Source organism: Calidris pugnax, unplaced genomic scaffold (assembly GCF_001431845.1).
Source record: "Calidris pugnax isolate Ruff unplaced genomic scaffold, ASM143184v1 scaffold192, whole genome shotgun sequence".
In the NCBI taxonomy this organism is placed as follows: Eukaryota; Metazoa; Chordata; class Aves; order Charadriiformes; family Scolopacidae; genus Calidris; species Calidris pugnax.
The window spans coordinates 80299-103719 of NW_015090919.1; the positions used below are offsets into that span (position 1 = coordinate 80299).

The 23421-nt window shown below is 47.5% G+C and overlaps 2 protein-coding genes across 3 annotated transcripts in view; one reads left to right on the top strand and one right to left on the bottom strand.

The window, feature by feature from the left end:
* Positions 1 to 23421, bottom strand: part of ANKMY1 (ankyrin repeat and MYND domain containing 1) — a 102809-nt gene that overhangs the window by 35814 nt on the left and 43574 nt on the right. The window lies entirely within an intron of this gene.
* Positions 7149 to 16466, top strand: LOC106892509 (ficolin-2-like). Of its 2 annotated transcripts, none has more exons than XM_014949736.1 (9): positions 7149 to 7276; positions 8098 to 8211; positions 8896 to 8949; positions 9820 to 9855; positions 11185 to 11220; positions 12645 to 12772; positions 13373 to 13502; positions 13961 to 14095; positions 15599 to 16466. In XM_014949736.1, exons 1-9 carry the CDS (start codon positions 7198 to 7200, stop codon positions 15820 to 15822), a joined length of 936 nt encoding a protein of 311 aa, XP_014805222.1. In that variant the 5' UTR covers positions 7149 to 7197; the 3' UTR covers positions 15823 to 16466. The 2 variants fall into 2 exon arrangements, with proteins under 2 accessions (XP_014805222.1, XP_014805221.1); XM_014949735.1 differs by having other exon boundaries at positions 14974 to 15737.

A 23421-nucleotide genomic window follows, 5' to 3' on the forward strand; every position in this document is an offset into this window, starting at 1 on the left:
CCATTCAGATACTGCAGGGAGGTACTAGATGTTCCATCCACGTTTCGTGGCACTGGACAACCCTATACAGCCAAGACAAGCAAAGGTCCTGTAAAACTGTACTGTCTTGCAGCCAAATGCTGACACTATAATTCATTCATCCTGAATCCTTACTCAAGTCTTGTACCATTGAACTTAAGGATGCTTCCTATGATACAAACTAAGCAAGGAGCTTAAATCCTGTGAAACAGGGGGAGCTGGTATATCAAAAAGCCGGTTTTGCTCAGGTAACTGCAATTAACATTTTTATTGAATACTGCATTATTACCTTATGCTGAAATGGAGCTCGGATAAAGCAAATAGCCTTCCTTTGGACACTTTATAGTGCACAGAGGTTTCAGGGTTAACTCTTTTAGCAGATAATTGCTATTTTGGTTTCAGGCCCTTTGCAATCTTTCAGAAAATACCCATACAAAAAGCTTTCTCCAGGAAAAGACATAACTTTTAAAATCCTAATTTTAAAGAAGAAATCCAGTTGTTCCAAGTTGAAAGCACACGTCCTCTAGCAGCATGTAGCTTGTTGTGCAGGCTCACAAGCTGGAGTTTTGAGCCTGGAGTAAAGGAAAGCTAAATCTTATTGATGCTCCCAAACTCATCCCAAAAGATGCTTCATTGGCATTCCTCTGCTTAGTTGCAGCTGCTAGAGAGCACATATCTTCTCCAGTGAGAGGTCTTGTACCATGCTATTAAGAGATGCTGCCATACACTTATTTAGACTATCTCAAAGGATTAATTTATCAGTTTTTTTTTATTCTTGCTGCTGTAGACTGCCTCTTTTGGTGATTTCTGAGCACTGTAATAGAACAAGAGAGCTGGAGAATGTATGGTTATGTTTGTGTTTCCACCATCAGTCCCCAGGGTGAGAAATTCAGCAGGGCTGTTGCTAAACAACAGCAGCTTCCATAACAAAAAGTAGAGGAAAAAGGAAACCTTAATGCAAAACAAATTACAGCCAGGACCATTTAAATCTGCACTCTCGGCTCTTCCCCAGGTTTCCCTGGCTCCAGAAACCCCGCCGTCCACCTCAAGCTAGTGCTAAGCCACAGAATTTACCCTTGCTGCCACTGAGGTTCTTGCCAACTCTGCCAGTCTGCAGCACATAGCTATTTTCAAATCAAGACTGAGAGCAAGATCCTGATGCAAGTCAGTGTGCAACAACCTACAAAAGTGCTTGGTCGTTCAGTGATTCCCTGAATTCCAGTTTAAATAGGGTGTATCAGCATGGACAAAATGAGGCATTTGCAGATGGTGTAATCTGGGAGATAGATAAAGGGTACTATTACTCCTACAAACAGACCAAAATGAAATTCCACCAGCATAGCACAGCTGTAGCTGATCCAGATCCAGTTATTTTTGTCAGCCTCATCTCCCATTTCTGTGTCAGTGTAGCACTGTTCTTTCTCACCCCTGGAATGTGAGACATTTGGAAATACGATTGCTCACTGATCCCTATTAACCAACAGTTCTATCATAAAGACACTGCAGGACAAAGCAGGGAGAAAAAGAATAGTGAATGGAAAATTTGAGAATATCTGAATAGCTTGTGTAAGCTGCTTTTCATTGCTAATCAGTCTTAGAAATTAAAAAAGCTCTGAAATGCCAAGATTGTTTCAAACAAGTACAGCTAGTATGGCAATCTCCTTATAGCCAGCTCTCCAAGTAAAATGTTTCCTGCAGACTTGTCCAGCAGCCACATCGGGTTTTATAGGGGTGGATAGAAGAGATGGCTTGTTACAGTTTTTTGGACACGTTTATCTCATTTGGAAGGTGTTTATATGACCAAGGGTTGAACTAGATAAAATGGCTCTTTCAGTATGCAGATTTCTTGACAGGTTAAATTTTTTTCACTCTTCTGAGTAATGGGAATAATTAAGTGAGCCAATGGATATCTCTACACTTCCTAGCTGGTCTTTCTGACTAACAGCTACATCAGACCACTCACCTGTGTCTTTTGGAAAGCTGGGAAAAGCTCTAGAAAACTAGACAATTAACTCCTGGGATATGTTTGGGCCTGGTCTAATGCACAGACTTAGTTACTTACTGAGAATCTGTTGTGGCAAGGAATCTCTCAACCTTGAGGAGCAGAACCTTAAGCAAGCGTCCCCAGTCAAGGGGAGATCTTGGTGTGCAGCCACTAACATGCAGGAGAGCTCCAAGGGCTCTTGAGCTGTCCACTATTTATAGAGTAAGATAATTGACCTATGGTCAAATTCTCATGGGAACAAGATATCTAGGTCCCTACTCCAGCCAGTGTTTTGGCTGTATTGCCAGCCATCCCCCAAAGTCCAGGTTCAACTTATTACATCGAATGTTTTGATGGCCATGATGGCCATGGCCCGAGCAGGAGCTGGGGGAAGGGGGTGGGGGGTGTGTGGAGGGAGAAGGAGAAAAACGGGGAGAGCACAACGGGGAGAGCCAAATTCCACTATCAGGTTTTGTAAAAATGTTTCCCTCCTGGATGGTTTATGCCTCCAGTTCTAAAAGGACAGAAAAATTACCATGTAGCATGGTAGAGGGTTGCATCTTATACCATTGCTATTTTCATCTGCAAACAGCTAAATGCTTTACAAAGAAAGGGTGCCACAGAAAAGGTAGCTAATTGGAGGCACAGAGGTTTTGTCCGTATTTTAGCACAGATGTAGGCTAACACAGTTCTTATGACTGGATGCTGTGCCTGTGCAGCAAGTCTCATGGCTGGGTTTTCAACATGTCCATAGACTGCACATGAAACCAGAACCTTTGTATGCTGCCAGGTGCATCCAGGCAGACTAAACAGACAGTCTAAGAGGCCTCTGTTATTGGGAGGGATAAAAACTTCAGAGCAAGCCCCGCTCTCCACTGCTTCACTGGTCAATCAAGATCAGAGGGACTTGGTTGCTCATGAGGCAAATGGTAGCTGTTCCTTGCCTTGCTTTGCCTTCCCTTCCCTAGGTTTGCCTTAACCTGCCTTGCCTTTGCGTTTCCTTGCCTCACCTTGCTTACCCTGCTGTGCCTTGCCTTGTTCTGCCTTGTCTTGCCCTGCATTGCCATTGTTACCAAAGACAGGCTTCTGCTTTGTTTATAACCATATGCTAACTAAAATGAATTAATTACTGAGCTTCTTACTGTGTGAGAAAATAGTTGGTCACTGAACTGATAAGATGGGATAACAAGAAGTAGTTAATCACCTCAAGGTTCTCTCCTATGTCAAAGAATGTACTCCTCTACTAATTAAGACAGAGCTGGGGCTACTTCAAGGAACAGCCTTATCATCCTCAAGAAGCTGGCAAACATCTACTGTCTTGAGATTACTCAGTACTTTAAAAGGATAATGTGAGGAAGGGTATCCTTACCCAAATGACCACCGAGGAGCTCATGCCTGCACAGAAGTAGTTTGCAGATGCTGCAAAATTTAATATGTGTGTGCAAAAGGGTTATTTCATCCTCCTAATGAATATGTCAGCCCAGCTGGAGTTATTAGGTAGACTGAATAATGAGAATCTTTTGTGTGTAAATAATGGGTGAATGTCTCTTGTAAGGTGTGCTAGATTTGTGAATTTCCACCTAGCACCTGATGTCAAATAAAGCAATATCTCCTCTCTAAACTGCTTCTGGCTTTGAGAGCTTTTGTTGCAGGTAACAGCACAACATGCCCTGACTTGCCTTGCCCTGCCTTTCCTGTTTGCCATCCATTACCTTGCTTTGCCTTGTCCTGCCCTACATTGATCTGCCCTGCATTCACCTGCCCTGTCTTGCCTTGCCCTCCCCTGTGTTTCCTTCCGTTGGCTCGCCTTGCCTTCCCTTGCCTGGCTTTACCCAAGCTTGCCCTTGCTCTGCTCTGCCTTGCCTTGTCTTGCCCCCTCTCCCTGCTTTACCTTGCCTTGGCTTCCCCCTGCTCAGCCCTGCCTTGCTCTGGCCTGCATTGCCTTGCTTTTCCTTACCCTGCCCTTCCTATCTCTGCCTTGACTTGCCTTGTTTTGTCTCACCTTGCCTTGCCCTTCATTGCCTTTCCTTACCTTACTATCCTTGCTTTGCTTTGCCTTGCCTTTCCTGCCCTGACCTACCCTACCCTTCCTTGCCTTGCTTTGCCCTTCCCCTGCCCTGTCCTTCTTCCCCTGCCTTGCCTTCTCTTCCCCTTCACTTTCTCCTTCCCCTGCCTTGCCTTCTCTTCCCCTTCACTTTCTCCTTCCCCTTCCCCTTCTTTTATTTTCTTTCTCCTAAGCACAGCTGCTTAAATCCTTGCCCTGTGAAATCCAGTTGGATTAGCAGGCTGAGTCAGTCAGGGCAGGATACTTTTAATACAGGGGCAAATTCTATTGTCAAATGTCTATTTCCAGGTGGGTTTCCCTATATAACATCAAGCCATAGAGGAAAATTAATGATTTTCCCTTGCTGAAATGTTCTATAAAAGGTCCAGTGTAAGGCCAGGGAAGGTCATGGTGGTGGGCTGGGTTGGTAATGGCTGTGGCCAGTTGTCAGATGCCAGGGGAGCTGGAGTTTATGCCTGTGCCAAATGTCTGCCTTTCTTGCAGCTTTAGGAGTTGTGTGGCAATCTCCTTAGGTTAGTACAGAGTAGAGTGCAGTAACTGTGGCTTGCTGCTTGTTTTAGGTATTTACAGATTTTGCAACTTTCCCCGCGCTCCCTGCAAACCTGTAGCATCCTGGTGGCAGCAATGCACCAGGACCCCACCATGACCCAGAATTTCACTTACAATTTTGCATTAACCAGTGCTAAATCCCTGTTTCACATAGTTAAGATGCTCTCACACTAATGTTTTTAAATCTCTTCTGTCATCTGGTTGCACCTTTTGATTTGCTAAACTTAATTTATTGGGGATTTGCAGATCAGTTCAATCCTGGGGACGTCACTCTTGGCATTTATGTCTCTAGAGGTGAAGTGATGAGTCACAATGTTCAGAGGTGCTCCCTACTCACCCTGTGTGCTTAAAATTCTTTTCTCATCCCCAAAGTCATCCTGGACTTTCAAGATTCACTGGGGATGTTTCCTAGGGCTCAAGGGAGAATCTACATATAAGGAATTGCTGATGGCATAAATTATCAGCTCTGCAATCTTCACTGAGTCCTGGGTTGAGGAAAAGCAATTAAGGACATATTGATCACTGGGCCAATTTCAAAATCTACCCTTGGGGGCCTGACCTACTTTGGACTAAGCTTTTTCATTGGCAGTTTTCCCCCTGCTCCCAAAAGTAGCTGCATCCATAAAGACACTGCTGCTCTCCTCAGATAGAAGTGGGGTGACAACTCCAGGAGTCCCCCATGTTGGATGGAACCTGCAGCTGGTAACACCTAAGGGGATGCATCAGTGCTGGGCAGAAAAATCACAGCTGCCTCCACAACATGCGTTCTCAGCCCAACCCAGAGCTGACCACTCTGCTAATGGAACAACTGGGAAAAGCTGGGCAAACCCATTCTTACTTTTTTTTTCTTTTTGGCCAGACCCTTGGCCTGGAGCCCTTGAGAGACTGTAACAATGGGGTAATCTGCAAGGCCAGTTTTACCATTGCTTTTTGGAGTGATTTACCAAGAACAGCTGAAATAGCTGGAACAAGGTATTGCAGTCATTCCCAGGCACAGAGCACAGGCACTGGGGAGGAGAGGGGGCTGGCTCTTCTTCATCTGCCCCATGGGCCAGCAACGAGTCTGTCCCAGTCAGGCAGCACAGGCTGTACAGATATGAGAAGAGCATAGAAGACAGAAGACTGAAGACAGGTCTCCAGTCACCCTATCGCTGCCCCACATAGACCTCTCCCTCCCTAGAAGCTCAGAAGCACCTGCTCATCCTTTTTCTCTTTCCTTCTGAAAGGTTGAAGAAAGAAACTGCTCTTGTTTTGCCCCAAGAATTGCATGCCCAGCACTTACCATGGATGAGATATTTCTTCTCATGTAGAGTGATCTCAAACTTGAATGCAACCAGTCTGACCACAATCCCTCTGATTTCCCTACACGTTTTTCAGACAGGGGCAGCAACATGTGTGTTTCCCTGCCAGAATTGGTTCTCAGGAAAGACAGTAATCACAGCATCTACTCAAGTATTATTTTATATGCATGCATATGTGAATATGTATAAGAATGTGTACATGAGTGTGTGTATGTGTGGGCTATTTGGGGGACACAGAATTTAAGTGACCACCAAATACTTACCTCTCCCCTGCCTCCTCCTATTTGCTTAAATTTAAAGTAGGCTGTCAGACATCATTGGAATTTGGGATGTTCTGCTCATGATAGAAGAAAGTGCTTGAGAGGGAGCTACGTTCTGCCTCTGATATCCTTATAGCTGGGAAAGGCTCCAGGAAATCAGTCTCCTCTGAACCGGGATGCAACAATATGGAGAAAAAAACTTAAACTCTGCCCTCTGCTAAAATTTATAAACTTTACAGGCTCTGTGTCTGAAGGTAACATGGTGGTAAAACTCGATGATTTTGGACCTCTAGTAATATTGTCACAAATGAGTGGAGTACAGGGCACAGCAACAGCAAAGCAAAACAGAAATCCTGCTTGGTATTACAATGAAGTGAAAAAAAAAATTGGTGGGAAAAAAAAAAAAAAGAATCAAACTCTGCCCACCTAACCTTGCTTGGATACAAAGTTTTGACTCTGTATCAATCATGGATCATGTATAAGCTGAAACCTCTGTTTGAAGGTTGCAAAGTAGTGCTGCGCTGTCTGGAATTGGAGCGTTGGAGAATGAGCCAGGCTTCTTTCTGCTAATGGGCTCAGTTGACCTGGGGCTTTTTGTCTCCCAGTAACTGTCTCCCAATCTACACTGTAAACTCTGCTCTTTGTAAAGGGCCGCTAGCAAACAGGATAAGGAGAGGTGTCTGCACTGAGCTAAACCTATGATTTTGCTGCTTCATTTCCTCTAGAAATACAAAATGGTAGGGGAAAGGCATCCAAAATTTGCAGAGATCAGAGGTGAGGCAGTCTGGGCAGCTGGCCAAGAACTTCCCCATCAGACTTGTGGAAAGTGGCTTATCTGGGAAGCAGCTTGAGACTCAGCCAGAGTCCCAGACCTGAGAGCAGGCAGTGCGCAAGCGCAGAGGTGGGGCTTATGCTGGGGCTTTTTGTTAGATATAAAAGGCTTAGATGGGTCAATGCTAACCACAGCGCCTGGGACGTGGATGAGGGGAGCTGCGCAGAGAGCAGAGAGTGGTGCTGGCCATGGGGGGGGCAGCCCCAACCCTCCTGGCACTGCTCAGCCTAACAGCAACTACTTGCGATACCCAGGACACCTGCCCAGGTGAGTGGGGCACAAATCCTACTGCCATCCCACTGAGACAGCCTGTTTCATCTCCCCCGTAACACAAGAAGCTTGGGAGAGAGGGAGAGAGGGAGAATATTATTTTTTCCTTCTATGTTTATTAATTCAGCTGCAAGTGGAAGGAGGGTAAGAGGGAGACTGAAGTCCCAGCAGCCACTTTACAGAACTGCTGGCTCCAATCAAAGATGTGCATCCTCCCCCACTCACCAATGGGATCTCAAGGAGCTGGCTGTCCCAGTCAAGGTTTTCCATCCTGGTTAAGGCTTTTTGTTCATGGTGTCTTGGCCCAGTTAGTAAAGGATGCAGAGCAATACAAAGGATCAGTCAAGTGCTTGCTGGATGCCAGGCACCCGGGCACCCTAGGGATGCTGCACAACACAGCTTTCTGTCTAAATTCCTCAAGGCCATAGAGGCAATTTCAAACTGACCTGCTGTCAGGAAATTTAGTAGAACCTTTACTGTCCACTGATCCGTCAATGTCACTTACTCTACTGTCAATACCCCCTCAGGGCACCTCTCAGCTTTTGTTTTATTAAGCTACGTTATATTTGTCATACATGTAATGTCATATATAACAGCCTCCTCTCCCACCAAGCTTCCCTGAAGACAGAGAGATTCAGTGTCTAGCTTTTCTTACATGTGAGATCCTCAATGCCCCCTGCTAATCCATACACCACCTCCAAACTCCCACCTTCATTGCTTTTGCTTGCACTGTTCCTCAACTCCAGAGGGTTTGGCTTCCTCTATAAGACACTTCAGAGCCCTAATAATCTCCATGAAGACTATTTTAATTTCCTCAGAGGTGAGAATAGTGGGACTCAGTGATGCTGACCGGCTCGCCATTCTCCAAGGATGCCCAGGGATCGCAGGTGCCTCTGGCCCAAAAGGAGAACCAGGTCTCCCAGGAACAAAAGGTGAGGCCCTAAATGCCAGTGATGGATATGGCTGTGTTGTTTTGGGTAGGGGAAGCAAGCTGAGGCTGCAGCAGGCTGGCCTGGTACTGGCTTCTATGAGCAGCTGGAGAGTCAAATCGGCAGGAAAACACCCCATCTAAAGATCCAGAAGGATCACACAGCGTTGTCTTTTTTTCCTGAGTCCTGTCAGAAGTCTGAAGTGGTCCTGGGGTGTGAGCTATCCTAACTCACTTGTTTCTTCTACAGTAAAAACATCCATTTATTTTCTGAGTCTTTATTGAACAGTCTGGGCAGGAGGGAGGCTGCAATGGTCCTGCATGTCTATGGGGGAACAGTTTGGGAATTGGACTGGTACCACCTACCCCAGGAAGCAAGAGAGATGGAGGTCTTAAGGGTTTTCATAGCCAAATCATAGAGAAGGTGAATCCCATTAGCAGAGGGAGCAGATCCACTGTGGCAAAACAGGAATTCATACGTGAACTGCAAATCAGGACTCCCACTGGCAGTAGCAGTGTCATGTAGCTTCAACAGAATGAGTGAAATATGTGGCAAGACTGAATCTAATTAACGAAACCCAGCCTCCTTGTTTCTGCAAAATCCAAGGCCCAGCTGCTTGGGCTTCTGTATCATCTCCCCTCTGGTCAGCTTGCAATGTGCATGCATAAACTGAGTCTTTCCTTGCAGGAGAAATGGGAGCCCAGGGATTCCCCGGGAAAGCAGGACCACCTGGCACAAAAGGTAATGCAAAACATATTCAGCTCTAATTCATAAATCTATCCAAGTTCAGGACATGTACCGGGAGACTGGGTCTACAGAGATGAACTGTAGAGTTGGTCATAGTCCAAGAAACAGCCCTGAAGTAGCGTAGGCAAAGCATTATTTGGGGGTATGGATCTTGCATGGGGTCAGTACTAGAAATACTGTCCTTGAGTAGTACCACATCACAGGGAAAGATACTACTACTCGTCTTGAAGTTCTCCACTGAAATCAGACCTCTCCACATTCCCTAGTCCTACCCTAACCTGCCTCCACCATGACAAACCTGCCCAAATGCCCCCCCCCTCTCTGAGGAGCTTTGGGGTGCTTCAGCCAATAGGTCTGATGCTGAGTGCTTCCAGCAGCCTCCAGGCCTGGACTCGGTATGCAATGCCATTGTAGCCCACTTGACCAGAAGGATGGGATCAAACCACCAGGAAAGAGCTGGCACAGGGTGAAGCATGGAGGAAATGGGGGGTTCTTTGCAATGGGATGAGTCCCTGAAAAGAGGAAGATGTCTGCTGAGAAATTGGCTTTTACTCCATGGCTGTGCTTAAGGTCTTCAGTGGGATCTGCATGCTGCAGATATCGGAAAAGTGTCTCTCCTAAAGAAACTCATTCCCAGTACAATGTGGCACTCAGGAACTGAGCACTGGTGCACTGACTAGCTGGGAAAACTAGCTGGAAGCACCAGCTGGGACGCTCAGCAGAGTACCATGGCTTTGCACCACTTGACAGCCTCTCCTGTACATTTGGGACATATGGAGGGGGTGGACCCCACACATGGGGAGCCACAGTAATTCACTCGCATTTAGTCATCTGTGATGAGTATTCTCCTCTTGTCTCTTGCAGGAGCAGCTGGAGAGCCTGGCTTCCCAGGACCGAAAGGTAAATCATGCTGTGGTGAATTTGTCATGTGAGCTGGTTTAGTTAAACTTCCACCGTTTGCTGTTCTGGAACAACAGACCAGGTGGGAGTAACTATAGAGAAATAAAAGTACCCCACCAGGTACTGCATGGGGCTGTTTGGTGACATTTGTGCCCCATTGTAGGCTCAGCCCCAGTTTGGGTGGTGGGAGCAGCCCCACTCTCAAACCGTCTGTTCAGAACAGGGGCTGCCTCCAGTGTGGGCGCCTGACGTTGCTGCCCAGCACTATCAGCTACAGAAACTGCAAGGCTTCACATGCCCCAGCCTGAGGGACCAGCCAGATTTGGGCAGACCTCTGAGCTTCCCAGGCTGTGGCAAAAGCAGAGGCTCAGATGAAGCTCAACTGCTGCTACTGCTAGAGGAATGTGTCTCTCTACCAGCACTAGCAATAGGGGAGAGGGACAACATGCATCCTGCATGCAAGGGCCACTGGCACCTGTCGCTAAGCTCAGTCTGCACTGTGGCATCCCTCACTGCAGCTTGGGTTGTTAATAGCTGGGGACCAAGCACTGTTGATCTGGTGGCCAGTTCAGCAATTTGCTCCAACTGTCACTGGAGCTGCTCCCAAACCACTGACTAAAGCCCTCTGCCAGCAGCAGCCACTTCCTTCTCGGGGCTTTTGACCCTGCCTTCCCATGGGTGCATTTCTGCCTGTTTCCCACACCCACCTGCTCCCATTCCACATGTTCCAGCCCAATGGGATTCACTGGCACAAAATGTTCGTACCCAACTCTTTGGGCTGGCCAGCATCAGGCAGAGCAGCCAGATCCAACAGAGACACATCTTGTGTCAGTCTTGCCCTTTGGACCTCCCAGCCCCAAATCAGATGTTAGGGGAAAATACATCATGCTGAGAGACAAGGCTGTTGCTTCTTGTGCCTCTATAACGTGTCCCACACCCTGGCAGCCAGTTCATGTGCCTGCTAGATATCCTGGAGAGCTGCTCCTGGTGACTGAGGGTGCTGGGTATCACTGCTGTAATTACAGGAGTCTGTGATTTGGGTTCCCACCTGCACTTGTCACTCTGTGCAGATGTGCCTTTGATGGGCTGGTGGGTCTCCTCTGGTGGGCCTGGGAGCAGCCAGGACAGAACATATGTTGAATTACTCCTCCTGACTGCTATCTCTGTGCCTTTGTTGTGTGCTTGGATGAGTTAAACACTTCCCTTAACATCACAGCCCTTTACCAGTGCAGCAGGATTTGTCTTGAAAAGCAATGATGCCATGTGCTAGAGGAGGGGAGGGCAGGGTACAGAAGGTGAAGACAATTGATGGTGTTGTTTGTTCAACAGGAATGAAAGGAGAGCCTGGATTTCCAGAAACATGGGGTGAGTTTCATCCTAGGTCCTTCATGCCACCATTGGCTTTGCAGAACAGGTGGTGGTGGACTCCCTGCACCAGAAGTCAGGACAGACCAGCAATAAAAAACACAGAGTGACACAGAAGGACTGAGTAAGGACATATCACTGTTAACCCATTTGCTCCTCACAACCACATGCAGCTTCTGTGTGTCTACTCTGTAATCCAGCCATGCCAGGAAAGTCATGTCCTCTGAGAATTACTCGAGTCACCTGCCCTCTGTGTGTGACAGGGGAGGTCTGTCTTAGTTTTTGAGAGCCTCAGTGTCCTGGTTTCCAAGATGAAACAACCAGAAACACCTCAATAGACATACTGGTACTTCGAAGGCAGTTATATCACCACACTTGCTGTGACATGTTCAGTAGACACAGAGTTCACATGTGTCATAGTGCTCAGACTAATTTAATCACTTTAAAAAAAAAAAAAAAAAGAAAGAAAACAAACAAGCTTCAGTTGGCCCATCTGTCTCCATGAGCTACAACCTGCTCTGGCTACACATGGATGCCATAGGGCCACAGTCATGTGCAGAGGCTTGGGCAGATCAGAGCTGCTCTAACACCTGAAAGAGGGAGACTGGGATGCCGCTGAACCGGCCCCTTGCTGACCCAGGCACTCCTCTGCCCCTTTTATGTTTCCTGGGCATGTAAAAACATTTGACTAATAAGGAACAGGCCAAGTCCAGGACTTGTTAGGAAGGACACCCATGCCCACAAGACAGCCTGGTATAGCTGCATGTCCATTCATCACATGGACACCTGCACCACCATCTTGGATCATCTCCCAGGGCTTTCCCCTATGAAAGCCACAGACACAGCTGGGATGTCTGATAGGAACCGTTCCAGTTAATTCTTTGGCATCTCTGAATCTGAGCTTCTGTCATCAGGTATGGTTTTGGGAACTAAAAATAAATTTATACATTATATATATATATATATGGATGTGCAAAAGTATCATCTGTCAAATCCATGGAGGATTGTACAGATTGTTTTCTGTATTACGGGTAGGTATTTTTCTGTGTCACCACTCCTTTGCTGCCAACTACCCACGCACTCTCTGTCCTCCATAAGTACCTGAGCCTGGACAAATTCTTGGATGAGTTTGTCATCCCACTCAGAGCAACTCTATCACCCAGATCCCCAGAAGAGTTGCTGCAGATGAGAGGAGTCTGAGCACCTTAGACCATCTCTTAGAAGGTGTCCATCTACCCCGTGACATATGGACTCAGAAACTGCAGTGGGGTTCAGCTCTCAATAGGTGTGCGCTGGAGTCCGGCAGTGCAAAGAGCCAGCTGGGAGGCTGAAGGGGTCAAAGCCTCTGGCTTAGAGCACGAGGCTGATGGGCAGTGAGCACATTATGACTCTTTCCTCTTGATCTCTTTCCCTGATTTGCACAGAAGCCAGGAACTGCCAAGAGCTCTTGGGTAAAGGAAAGATCCTGAGTGGCTGGTATACCATCTACCCCCAAGGCTGCAACACCACCACTGTCTTCTGCGACATGGACACAGATGGCGGAGGATGGATTGTAAGATGAGGTTTCTATGTCTCTACAGTGTTTTTATTACAGCTGCAAAGGATTGCACCAAAATTGAACAAAAAGGGAGGAAAACACACACTGAGGGGACAGCTGAGGTTCACATCAGCAAGCCTGGGTGAATTCTTGTGGATGCAGGGGATTCTCTCAGGAAATGTCTCTGGGAGCGGGCTGAGTATCACGAACCAGGTGGCGCACGCCTGTAGTCCCAGTACATTGGGAGGCTGAGTCCACCGGATCGTTGAGGCCCCGTGTTTGCAGTCGCAGTGCAACCATTAACTAGAGCGGGCGTCCACGCTACGGCTGGCATCACATCGGCCATGGAAACGCCCCCTCAGGAACCCACCCCCCTGCTTGAATCTGCAATTCATTTCCCCCTTATTCCTGAGGGCAGATGGAGGACATCTGTGAGTGAGGGATCCCCTGGAGTTCAGTCCCCAGGGGTGAACTAGGGAGTGTCCTGAGAGAGACCTACAGGGGTGTCCTGAGGTAGGGGAGCATGCTGCCATGTACTCTGCCACCCAAGTACTGCAGATGCTTTTGTGGGGGTGGGGGAGGGCCTGGCGGGGCTGAGGCTCTCCTTTCCTTCAGGTTTTCCAGAGGCGCTGGGACGGATCAGTGAACTTCTTGCGAGATTGGGCCTCATACAAACGAGGCTTTGGCAACCAGCTTACGGAGTTCTGGTTGGGGAATGACAACATCCACCTCCTCACCTCTCTGGGTAAGGTCTGCCTGCATCCCGGGCTGGGGCCCTGAGGGTCCAACCCCTGTGCCACACTTGGTCATTCATTGGTGTGAATATCTCACATCCATCTGAGGCCACAACAGTTAATCCTAAACAGCATGCAGGCTCTTGCAGCCCATTGCGCACAGGGAATTGCACTTCAAAAAAAGGAAACCTAGAAGCCAGGGAAGCCTTGGAGTCACAGTTTTGTGCAGGACTCCTGGACGTGTAGCTCTCAGTGCCCATGACCACCCAACATCAGATCAGAAAAGGTACTTCAAAAGAAAGCCATCAAAGGTACAGGAGGTTCTGCAGGAATTTCAAATAAATCATAATCTCTCAAGTAGTGAAAGCTCCTCTCAAGTTAGCTCAGGGCTCCTTAAACCCTCTGTCCTAAAATCCAGATATGTATTGACCATCAGCCCTGCACCACTGCTGTCAACCTTCTCTTCTAGGACCCTGTGAACTCCGCATTGACCTGAGAGACTTTGAAAACAACTACTACTTTGCCAAGTATGCTTCGTTCAGAGTTTTAGGAGAGTCTGAGAAATATAAACTGGTTCTAGGAGACTTCCTGGGTGGAAATGCTGGTAAGTTAGCAGCAGGTCACTGGGAAAGGCCGCTCTCTAGAGGATTTCAGAAGTGTTCAGCATTTATAGTGTAGGGCTGTATCATGCAAACTCTTTGTACCATCTACATTTTGGGTCAATTTTTTAAAACTGGCCGTGGTACCCCAGATGCTGAGTGACCTCTGGTGCAGGGAAGGACAAGGTCTCCCATCACCCACAGAGTGTGACCACAGAGCATTACCTACAAGCCAACCACATGGCTTAGCAGCAAATGTGGAGCCTGGTCCTGAGCAGCACCTCATCCAATGTAACCTTCCCAACAGCTCTGCAGCAACCGGCAAAGTTCTGCTTTCAGTTACATTGGAATGAAATTTTTGCCCATGAAATTTGGCATTTCCAGGGCTGGGGTGCTGTTCAATACTTGCAGCATCACCACTGCATTCTCTTAATGCCTGATGTTTTGTTTTTCTCTAAAAAGAACACAAATCCTCTGCAAAATTCAATAACCCTCTTGCAGGAATGAGTGAAACCAACACCTGAGACAGCAGGGCTCTGGATTTATGTGTTTATGTTTACGTACACTGCAACTCTGTCTGGTAGTCCAGACCTCAGTATGTCTGCAGAGAATATTGAGCGGTGCAAGAGAAGAGATACCCCTGTAGTTGCAAGCAGAATCTAGCCCATTTGATTCACATGCATAGATAAGTTCTCTGTGTGTTTTAGGAGAGCTCAGGATACTCCTTTTCTCCAGGACCAAGGAGGAAACCTGGGCAACAAAGAGAACAGCAGGATTTATAAAATCTGCCTTGCATCCAGCAAGGCCCACTGATGCCTTCAGTGGTGCACAGTTCCCTTTTGTGCTCTCCATTGCAGTAACTGTGAACATGTACTCTCTGCAGGAGACTCCTTATCATACCACAAGGACATGCCATTTTCAACAACAGACCAGGACAACGACATGAGCTCCTTTAACTGTGCCACAGAATACAAGGGAGCGTGGTGGTACAATGACTGCCATTACTCCAACCTGAATGGGATGTACTGGCCAGGTGTTCATGGTAGCTATGCTGATGGCATAAACTGGAAGACAGGCAAAGAATACCATTACTCCCATAAGCGAACAGAAATGAAATTCAGGCCAGTTTAACATGGTGAGAGGGTGTCTGACCAGCACTAATGGTGCCACTCAACAGCCAAGAGAAGACACAAAACATAATGTTGTTTGAGCGATAAATTGGACCAGGAAGGATATTACAGGTTGTACCTTCAGCCTAGAGCATGCTTTTAGAGACCAGAAGAGATCAGTACTGGTTTGAGGTCCTGTAAACACCAGACTGTCACCCTGGACTGTCTCCAGCAGCCCCCCAGATGCTGACTGAGCCTGAACAGCTTTTTCTGAAAAGTGCATTACCTTGATTTAAAGACCAAGTGATGGTGAGGCTACTGCATCGCAGTAAAGCTCTCAGATATTATTACACTAAATGGTAATTACTGTTATTTTCTGTCTAATCCACATATGTGAAGCCTCCAGTGTTCTTGCCATTGGACCCATGAGCCATCTGAAAGGCAGTGAATTCCCGACCACGCTGCAGGCTGTGATGGAGCCACAATGTAGACCAGCATGGAAAGGACTGAACTTCCAGCACAGAGCTGTCAGCACTGCCACCTCCTTCCTTCCCTCCCCACTGCCTCACACAGCATGTGCTCCAGGACCTCAGGTGGGACCTCAGCTTCTGGAACCACAGTAGCATTGCCCAGCACTTCCCTCCACAACACAGCTACAGCTGGGACCAGAGTCAGCTTCAGACATTCCTCCAGGGCATGTTCCAAGATCTCATTCTTTAGCCACTGTGGACCAAGAGCCAGATACAAAACAGTCTGTCCAGCAACATGTGGTACCAAGACACTATAGTCCACTTGTGCAAGTCAAGCCTTGCACAAGTGGACATCATGTAAATTGCCACCAGGTACCAGTATCTTCCATTTCACCTTGTTTCCAGTAGCATTTGAAGATGGGCTATCTGCTGGTGGATGGATGTGGCTCATCCAGTTTGTGTGATGTTTTATTTGACTATTAGCAGAACTGGTCAAAGGGTCTCTTCTTCCTGGACTCCTGCTTCTGGACTCCCTCACAGCTGATGTAGGGGAGAAGAGCCTAGTGGTAACTCCTCACTGCAGGGACAGACCAGGCTCACTGGAAGCAGTGTGTTTTTGTGTGGTATGTTCCTAACAGTTTATCACCCTATTTATTGCACAGCTGTGTACAGCTCCAGCCCTACAACACTTGAATGCAAACCTTATGGGCGAGAAGAGCAAAGAGGTGACTCACCCAGCACAACACACCAAGTCACCTATGTGCTATGAAATAAACCTGAGGTTTTGCATGTCCCTATTCAGGGTCCTGTCCCCGGTCCCTTCTTTTCAGGTACATGAGAAAGAGCAAAGAAGCACACACTGCAAGTGCCATAGTCACTTCCCCATTTCCACCATCTCCAAGAGCTCTGTTTTTCTTCTCCCAGTCAGATTGATGTGCCCTCAGCAGGAGCAGGAGCAGGAGCAAGGTCCTGCAGCAGCCAGCTGTGTCTCATCCCATCTGAGAGGCCCAAGATGCTACCACAGACAGTTCTGCAGAACCACAGAATCCTCTGCAGAGATGTACAAGCTGCTGCTGACATTCTCAGCTTTAACCTAGCTAGAAGTGATCAACCCCCTTTTTCTGCTCCCCTCTATCTTGTTCTCTTACTTCACAGAAACTTTCGACATTTAAATGTCATCTGTTAAGCACGCTGATGTTAGAAGGATTAAGAGCACACCGAGAAGAGTTTACCCAAGCCATGTGGTCGATATTCCCAGACCACAACCTGACTCCATAGAGGAAATATTCAGTTAGGACAAGCTATCACCAGTGCTAGGTGAGGTAGCTTGGACCCAGCTGCAGAGTGAAATTCTGCGTCCCTTCAGCTGGCGCACTGAGCCATGGGCTGGTACTGCATCCCCTCCAGCATGAGTCCCAATCACTGCAAGGCAGAAGAATTCTCCCTGTGCTGGTACAGGCATGTGGGGCAGAGGGTCCATGGGACTGATGGTCCATCCCAGGCACCATGCCTGCACCAGCCCCCAGCCCCCTGCAGAGGGCTTGCACTGACTCCAGCCAGGAAGAACTGAACCCCTAAGGTCAGGATCCAGTTCCCTAGTTACATATACATACTATGATTTGTGTTTGGATGCAGCAGACCCGGTAGTCCTGGCACAGTGAACACTTTCCTCCAATATTCCAAGGTGTCCTTGTGAGAGGATTGCCTCTGAAGAGTAACTAATGCTTATGAGTAAGCACAAAACAAGCTGCAGCTGAGGAAGGGAAATAACTTCACCGTGATTTGGTTCTTTTGGCTTATGGGCTGCTGGGGTGGACAAGACGAATCCAGCACCCTTTGCACTATGCTTCTGCTGCTGCTGTTACCTTCTGCCCACCGAAGTGACGTGAAGGGGTGACTTAAAGACAGTAGCTGACCCTGCCACAAACTGAGGGCACGGGGGTGGGGGGGACAATGGACTCAAAATGCCACTCACTCATAAATAATTCTCCTTTGTAAATTACTTTTAACTAAAGGTTTATTATGCCAGCTATGTTGATAGAGCATAAAGCTGTTCGTTTAGTTGTGTTCAGAAACACCGCATTTCTGCAGCACCACTCAGCAGACCCAGGATGATGAAACACAGTAGCCAGGGCTGATGTGGAAAAGAACCACTAGATTTTATTCCCAAATGGCATTTATAAAAACAAACAAAGACACAATGGAGGATGCAGGAACACATGGCCTGTGGAACACAGCATGGCCAGGTCTGTGCCGTTGGCACCTGCGGCAAGCAGCTAACAGAGGGGAGAGAGGCAGAGGAGGCAGTTCCTGGTCAGGTCCAGCAATTGCAAGCCTGCTGCGCTGCCCAGACCCTCCACCCACCATCACAGTCGCTTCAGTGAGTGCCAGGACTCCAAGACATGAAATTCAACCACTGACCTGGACTTTGCATCAGCCTGGCACAGGGGAGGCAGGCAGCCCAGTACCTGGAGGTCACCTCAGCAGGTTTCGAATGTTCACCTCTCCCTCCAGCTCTGACTAGTGAAGAGAAGCTCTTGGTCCACAAAATGCACCAGACAAATTCACAGACCACCTCTGTCCTCTGCAGACTCCCAAGATTGGCTTTTCTAATCCATATGGTACCTACAGACAGTCTCAGTCCCACCTGCCCCTGCAGCAGGCACCAAACATCCTTCTAGCAAGGACCTGATATCCTTCGGTCACCTGAGAGCCAGCATGTGGCCTCACCACGAGAGTGGATGTGTTGCATAGCAAGCCTGGAAGAAACACAGTTCTGATCCACTGCAGCTCAGATCGTGTTGCTAATGCTATCCTTTGTGCTCTGTGCTACCCATCACCACTACCATCTCTCCCTCCCCTGCCCCTACCCTGGATCTGTTTAATCTTTGAGCTTTTTACCCTGAGCAGATAAATAAACCCAAAAGACCTTTGTTCATACTGCAGCAGCACCAAAGCATATACAATTCCACATGCCTTTTCTACTGTGTCCCAGTCCCATGGCTGTTGCTCTGCAGGATGTCATATGTACGGCTAGAAGAAGGACCAACCCAGTCTGCAGTAGGGCACCACCAGCACCAAGCCTTGCTGGTCCTGGGAAGGGGGTGGCCAGCAGAGGAAAGTGCCCATGGAACAGGACACCTTCCCCCTGTAACAGGCCATTTGAGGGATAAGTATGTTGAAGTATCTTCCTTTAGTCTTAGTCTTGTGCGGGAAGAGCAGAGGAAGAATAGACTCCAGCTTGGCAGACCAGGCAGCACTGGGAGGGCTGGAGAAAAGCTTTGTGAGAGCAATGCATCTAGCCAGGCACTGAGCCAAGGTGGACAGCTATCCATCATCCATAGTGGCCTTTGGAAAAGGCTTTGTATCCTTAATGCTTTGGGTGTTAGGCCATACTATTGGATTCCTCATTCTCAAGCATATTTCTCTATGGAATAGGGAGCCTGGGAAGCCTTAGAAGGTTGCAGTTAGCTTCTCAGGTCCATCTCCTGGTAGCCAAATATACACCCTGTGATTTTCGTCCAACACATTGCTGTGATGCTGGTGGTGGGTGGTTCTCACTGAAGACACACACGTATATCAGTGCTGTTTGCACTGCTGTTGCAGTCCATTTCACTTCACTGGTCTGAAGTTCCCAAACTGGTACAAGACAAAAAGTGGCCACTCTCCCTCCTCCTTCTTTTCAGTCTTCTACTTCTTGAGGCTTTGCTTCCCCCCCACTGGCAGTATCCAGCTGGGATGAAGGTATTTGCTGGGCAGTTTACTGTTGAGCGAGAGGTTTCTTGCGCAAATAAGTCAGTATTCCACAAAAGCACAAAGGCATGTCTGGGGAATGAGGAGCTGCAGATGCCCCCTGGATATGTGGCTAAGGTAGTGACCCTGGTGCCATTCAGTGTGTTTCATGCAAGCTCCTGATTTCTTATAATCCCTGGTGAAAATGCACCATGGTCCTCCACTTGGTCTTTATCCCAGCACACCACTGACACTCCCTTCTGTAGGCACCATGGCACAGAGACATTAGGCTATATATTACACCAAATCCAGCTCCAAAAGCTTGAGATGAGGACTCTGGGTAGATCTACCACTATGTGGGAGAACAGCCTTCAAGCTGTAGGCTGAAGGCACATTGGGCAAAACACTGTACAAATACTTTTTGGACAGATGAATGATCCTTGTTTCAAGAGCCTACAATCTACAAGAACAGAGGCACAGCTCCACCACTATACAGACATACCTATTTACACCCACAAACATTTTGGTCCCAGCAGAACATGTCTTTCAGAACAATGGCCCAGCAATCAGCTGATCTGAGGGCAGGGACTCAACTGCTCACCTCTTTCCCTTAATTTGCAATGCCAGACCATTTCTAGCCATTATTCTTTCCACCTCTGGTTTGGATCCGCAGCCCTAGCACCTTCCTCTGGCCCACACAAGAAAACACAGCATCAAAACACACAGAAGTAGTTTGCAGATGCTGCAAAATTTAATATGTGTGTGCAAAAGGGTTATTTCATCCTCCTAATGAATATGTCAGCCCAGCTGGAGTTATTAGGTAGACTGAATAATGAGAATCTTTTGTGTGTAAATAATGGGTGAATGTCTCTTGTAAGGTGTGCTAGATTTGTGAATTTCCACCTAGCACCTGATGTCAAATAAAGCAATATCTCCTCTCTAAACTGCTTCTGGCTTTGAGAGCTTTTGTTGCAGGTAACAGCACAACATGCCCTGACTTGCCTTGCCCTGCCTTTCCTGTTTGCCATCCATTACCTTGCTTTGCCTTGTCCTGCCCTACATTGATCTGCCCTGCATTCACCTGCCCTGTCTTGCCTTGCCCTCCCCTGTGTTTCCTTCCGTTGGCTCGCCTTGCCTTCCCTTGCCTGGCTTTACCCAAGCTTGCCCTTGCTCTGCTCTGCCTTGCCTTGTCTTGCCCCCTCTCCCTGCTTTACCTTGCCTTGGCTTCCCCCTGCTCAGCCCTGCCTTGCTCTGGCCTGCATTGCCTTGCTTTTCCTTACCCTGCCCTTCCTATCTCTGCCTTGACTTGCCTTGTTTTGTCTCACCTTGCCTTGCCCTTCATTGCCTTTCCTTACCTTACTATCCTTGCTTTGCTTTGCCTTGCCTTTCCTGCCCTGACCTACCCTACCCTTCCTTGCCTTGCTTTACCCTTCCTTGCTACTGAAGACTGAGGCCCTGCCCTGTCCTTCTTCCCCTGCCTTGCCTTCTCTTCCCCTTCACTTTCTCCTTCCCCTTCCCCTTCTTTTATTTTCTTTCTCCTAAGCACAGCTGCTTAAATCCTTGCCCTGTGAAATCCAGTTGGATTAGCAGGCTGAGTCAGTCAGGGCAGGATACTTTTAATACAGGGGCAAATTCTATTGTCAAATGTCTATTTCCAGGTGGGTTTCCCTATATAACATCAAGCCATAGAGGAAAATTAATGATTTTCCCTTGCTGAAATGTTCTATAAAAGGTCCAGTGTAAGGCCAGGGAAGGTCATGGTGGTGGGCTGGGTTGGTAATGGCTGTGGCCAGTTGTCAGATGCCAGGGGAGCTGGAGTTTATGCCTGTGCCAAATGTCTGCCTTTCTTGCAGCTTTAGGAGTTGTGTGGCAATCTCCTTAGGTTAGTACAGAGTAGAGTGCAGTAACTGTGGCTTGCTGCTTGTTTTAGGTATTTACAGATTTTGCAACTTTCCCCGCGCTCCGTGCAAACCTGTAGCATCCTGGTGGCAGCAATGCACCAGGACCCCACCATGACCCAGAATTTCACTTACAATTTTGCATTAACCAGTGCTAAATCCCTGTTTCACATAGTTAAGATGCTCTCACACTAATGTTTTTAAATCTCTTCTGTCATCTGGTTGCACCTTTTGATTTGCTAAACTTAATTTATTGGGGATTTGCAGATCAGTTCAATCCTGGGGACGTCACTCTTGGCATTTATGTCTCTAGAGGTGAAGTGATGAGTCACAATGTTCAGAGGTGCTCCCTACTCACCCTGTGTGCTTAAAATTCTTTTCTCATCCCCAAAGTCATCCTGGACTTTCAAGATTCACAGGGGATGTTTCCTAGGGCTCAAGGGAGAATCTACATATAAGGAATTGCTGATGGCATAAATTATCAGCTCTGCAATCTTCACTGAGTCCTGGGTTGAGGAAAAGCAATTAAGGACATATTGATCACTGGGCCAATTTCAAAATCTACCCTTGGGGGCCTGACCTACTTTGGACTAAGCTTTTTCATTGGCAGTTTTCCCCCTGCTCCCAAAAGTAGCTGCATCCATAAAGACACTGCTGCTCTCCTCAGATAGAAGTGGGGTGACAACTCCAGGAGTCCCCCATGTTGGATGGAACCTGCAGCTGGTAACACCTAAGGGGATGCATCAGTGCTGGGCAGAAAAATCACAGCTGCCTCCACAACATGCGTTCTCAGCCCAACCCAGAGCTGACCACTCTGCTAATGGAACAACTGGGAAAAGCTGGGCAAACCCATTCTTACTTTTTTTTTCTTTTTGGCCAGACCCTTGGCCTGGAGCCCTTGAGAGACTGTAACAATGGGGTAATCTGCAAGGCCAGTTTTACCATTGCTTTTTGGAGTGATTTACCAAGAACAGCTGAAATAGCTGGAACAAGGTATTGCAGTCATTCCCAGGCACAGAGCACAGGCACTGGGGAGGAGAGGGGGCTGGCTCTTCTTCATCTGCCCCATGGGCCAGCAACGAGTCTGTCCCAGTCAGGCAGCACAGGCTGTACAGATATGAGAAGAGCATAGAAGACAGAAGACTGAAGACAGGTCTCCAGTCACCCTATCGCTGCCCCACATAGACCTCTCCCTCCCTAGAAGCTCAGAAGCACCTGCTCATCCTTTTTCTCTTTCCTTCTGAAAGGTTGAAGAAAGAAACTGCTCTTGTTTTGCCCCAAGAATTGCATGCCCAGCACTTACCATGGATGAGATATTTCTTCTCATGTAGAGTGATCTCAAACTTGAATGCAACCAGTCTGACCACAATCCCTCTGATTTCCCTACACGTTTTTCAGACAGGGGCAGCAACATGTGTGTTTCCCTGCCAGAATTGGTTCTCAGGAAAGACAGTAATCACAGCATCTACTCAAGTATTATTTTATATGCATGCATATGTGAATATGTATAAGAATGTGTACATGAGTGTGTGTATGTGTGGGCTATTTGGGGGACACAGAATTTAAGTGACCACCAAATACTTACCTCTCCCCTGCCTCCTCCTATTTGCTTAAATTTAAAGTAGGCTGTCAGACATCATTGGAATTTGGGATGTTCTGCTCATGATAGAAGAAAGTGCTTGAGAGGGAGCTACGTTCTGCCTCTGATATCCTTATAGCTGGGAAAGGCTCCAGGAAATCAGTCTCCTCTGAACCGGGATGCAACAATATGGAGAAAAAAACTTAAACTCTGCCCTCTGCTAAAATTTATAAACTTTACAGGCTCTGTGTCTGAAGGTAACATGGTGGTAAAACTCGATGATTTTGGACCTCTAGTAATATTGTCACAAATGAGTGGAGTACAGGGCACAGCAACAGCAAAGCAAAACAGAAATCCTGCTTGGTATTACAATGAAGTGAAAAAAAAAATTGGTGGGAAAAAAAAAAAAAAGAATCAAACTCTGCCCACCTAACCTTGCTTGGATACAAAGTTTTGACTCTGTATCAATCATGGATCATGTATAAGCTGAAACCTCTGTTTGAAGGTTGCAAAGTAGTGCTGCGCTGTCTGGAATTGGAGCGT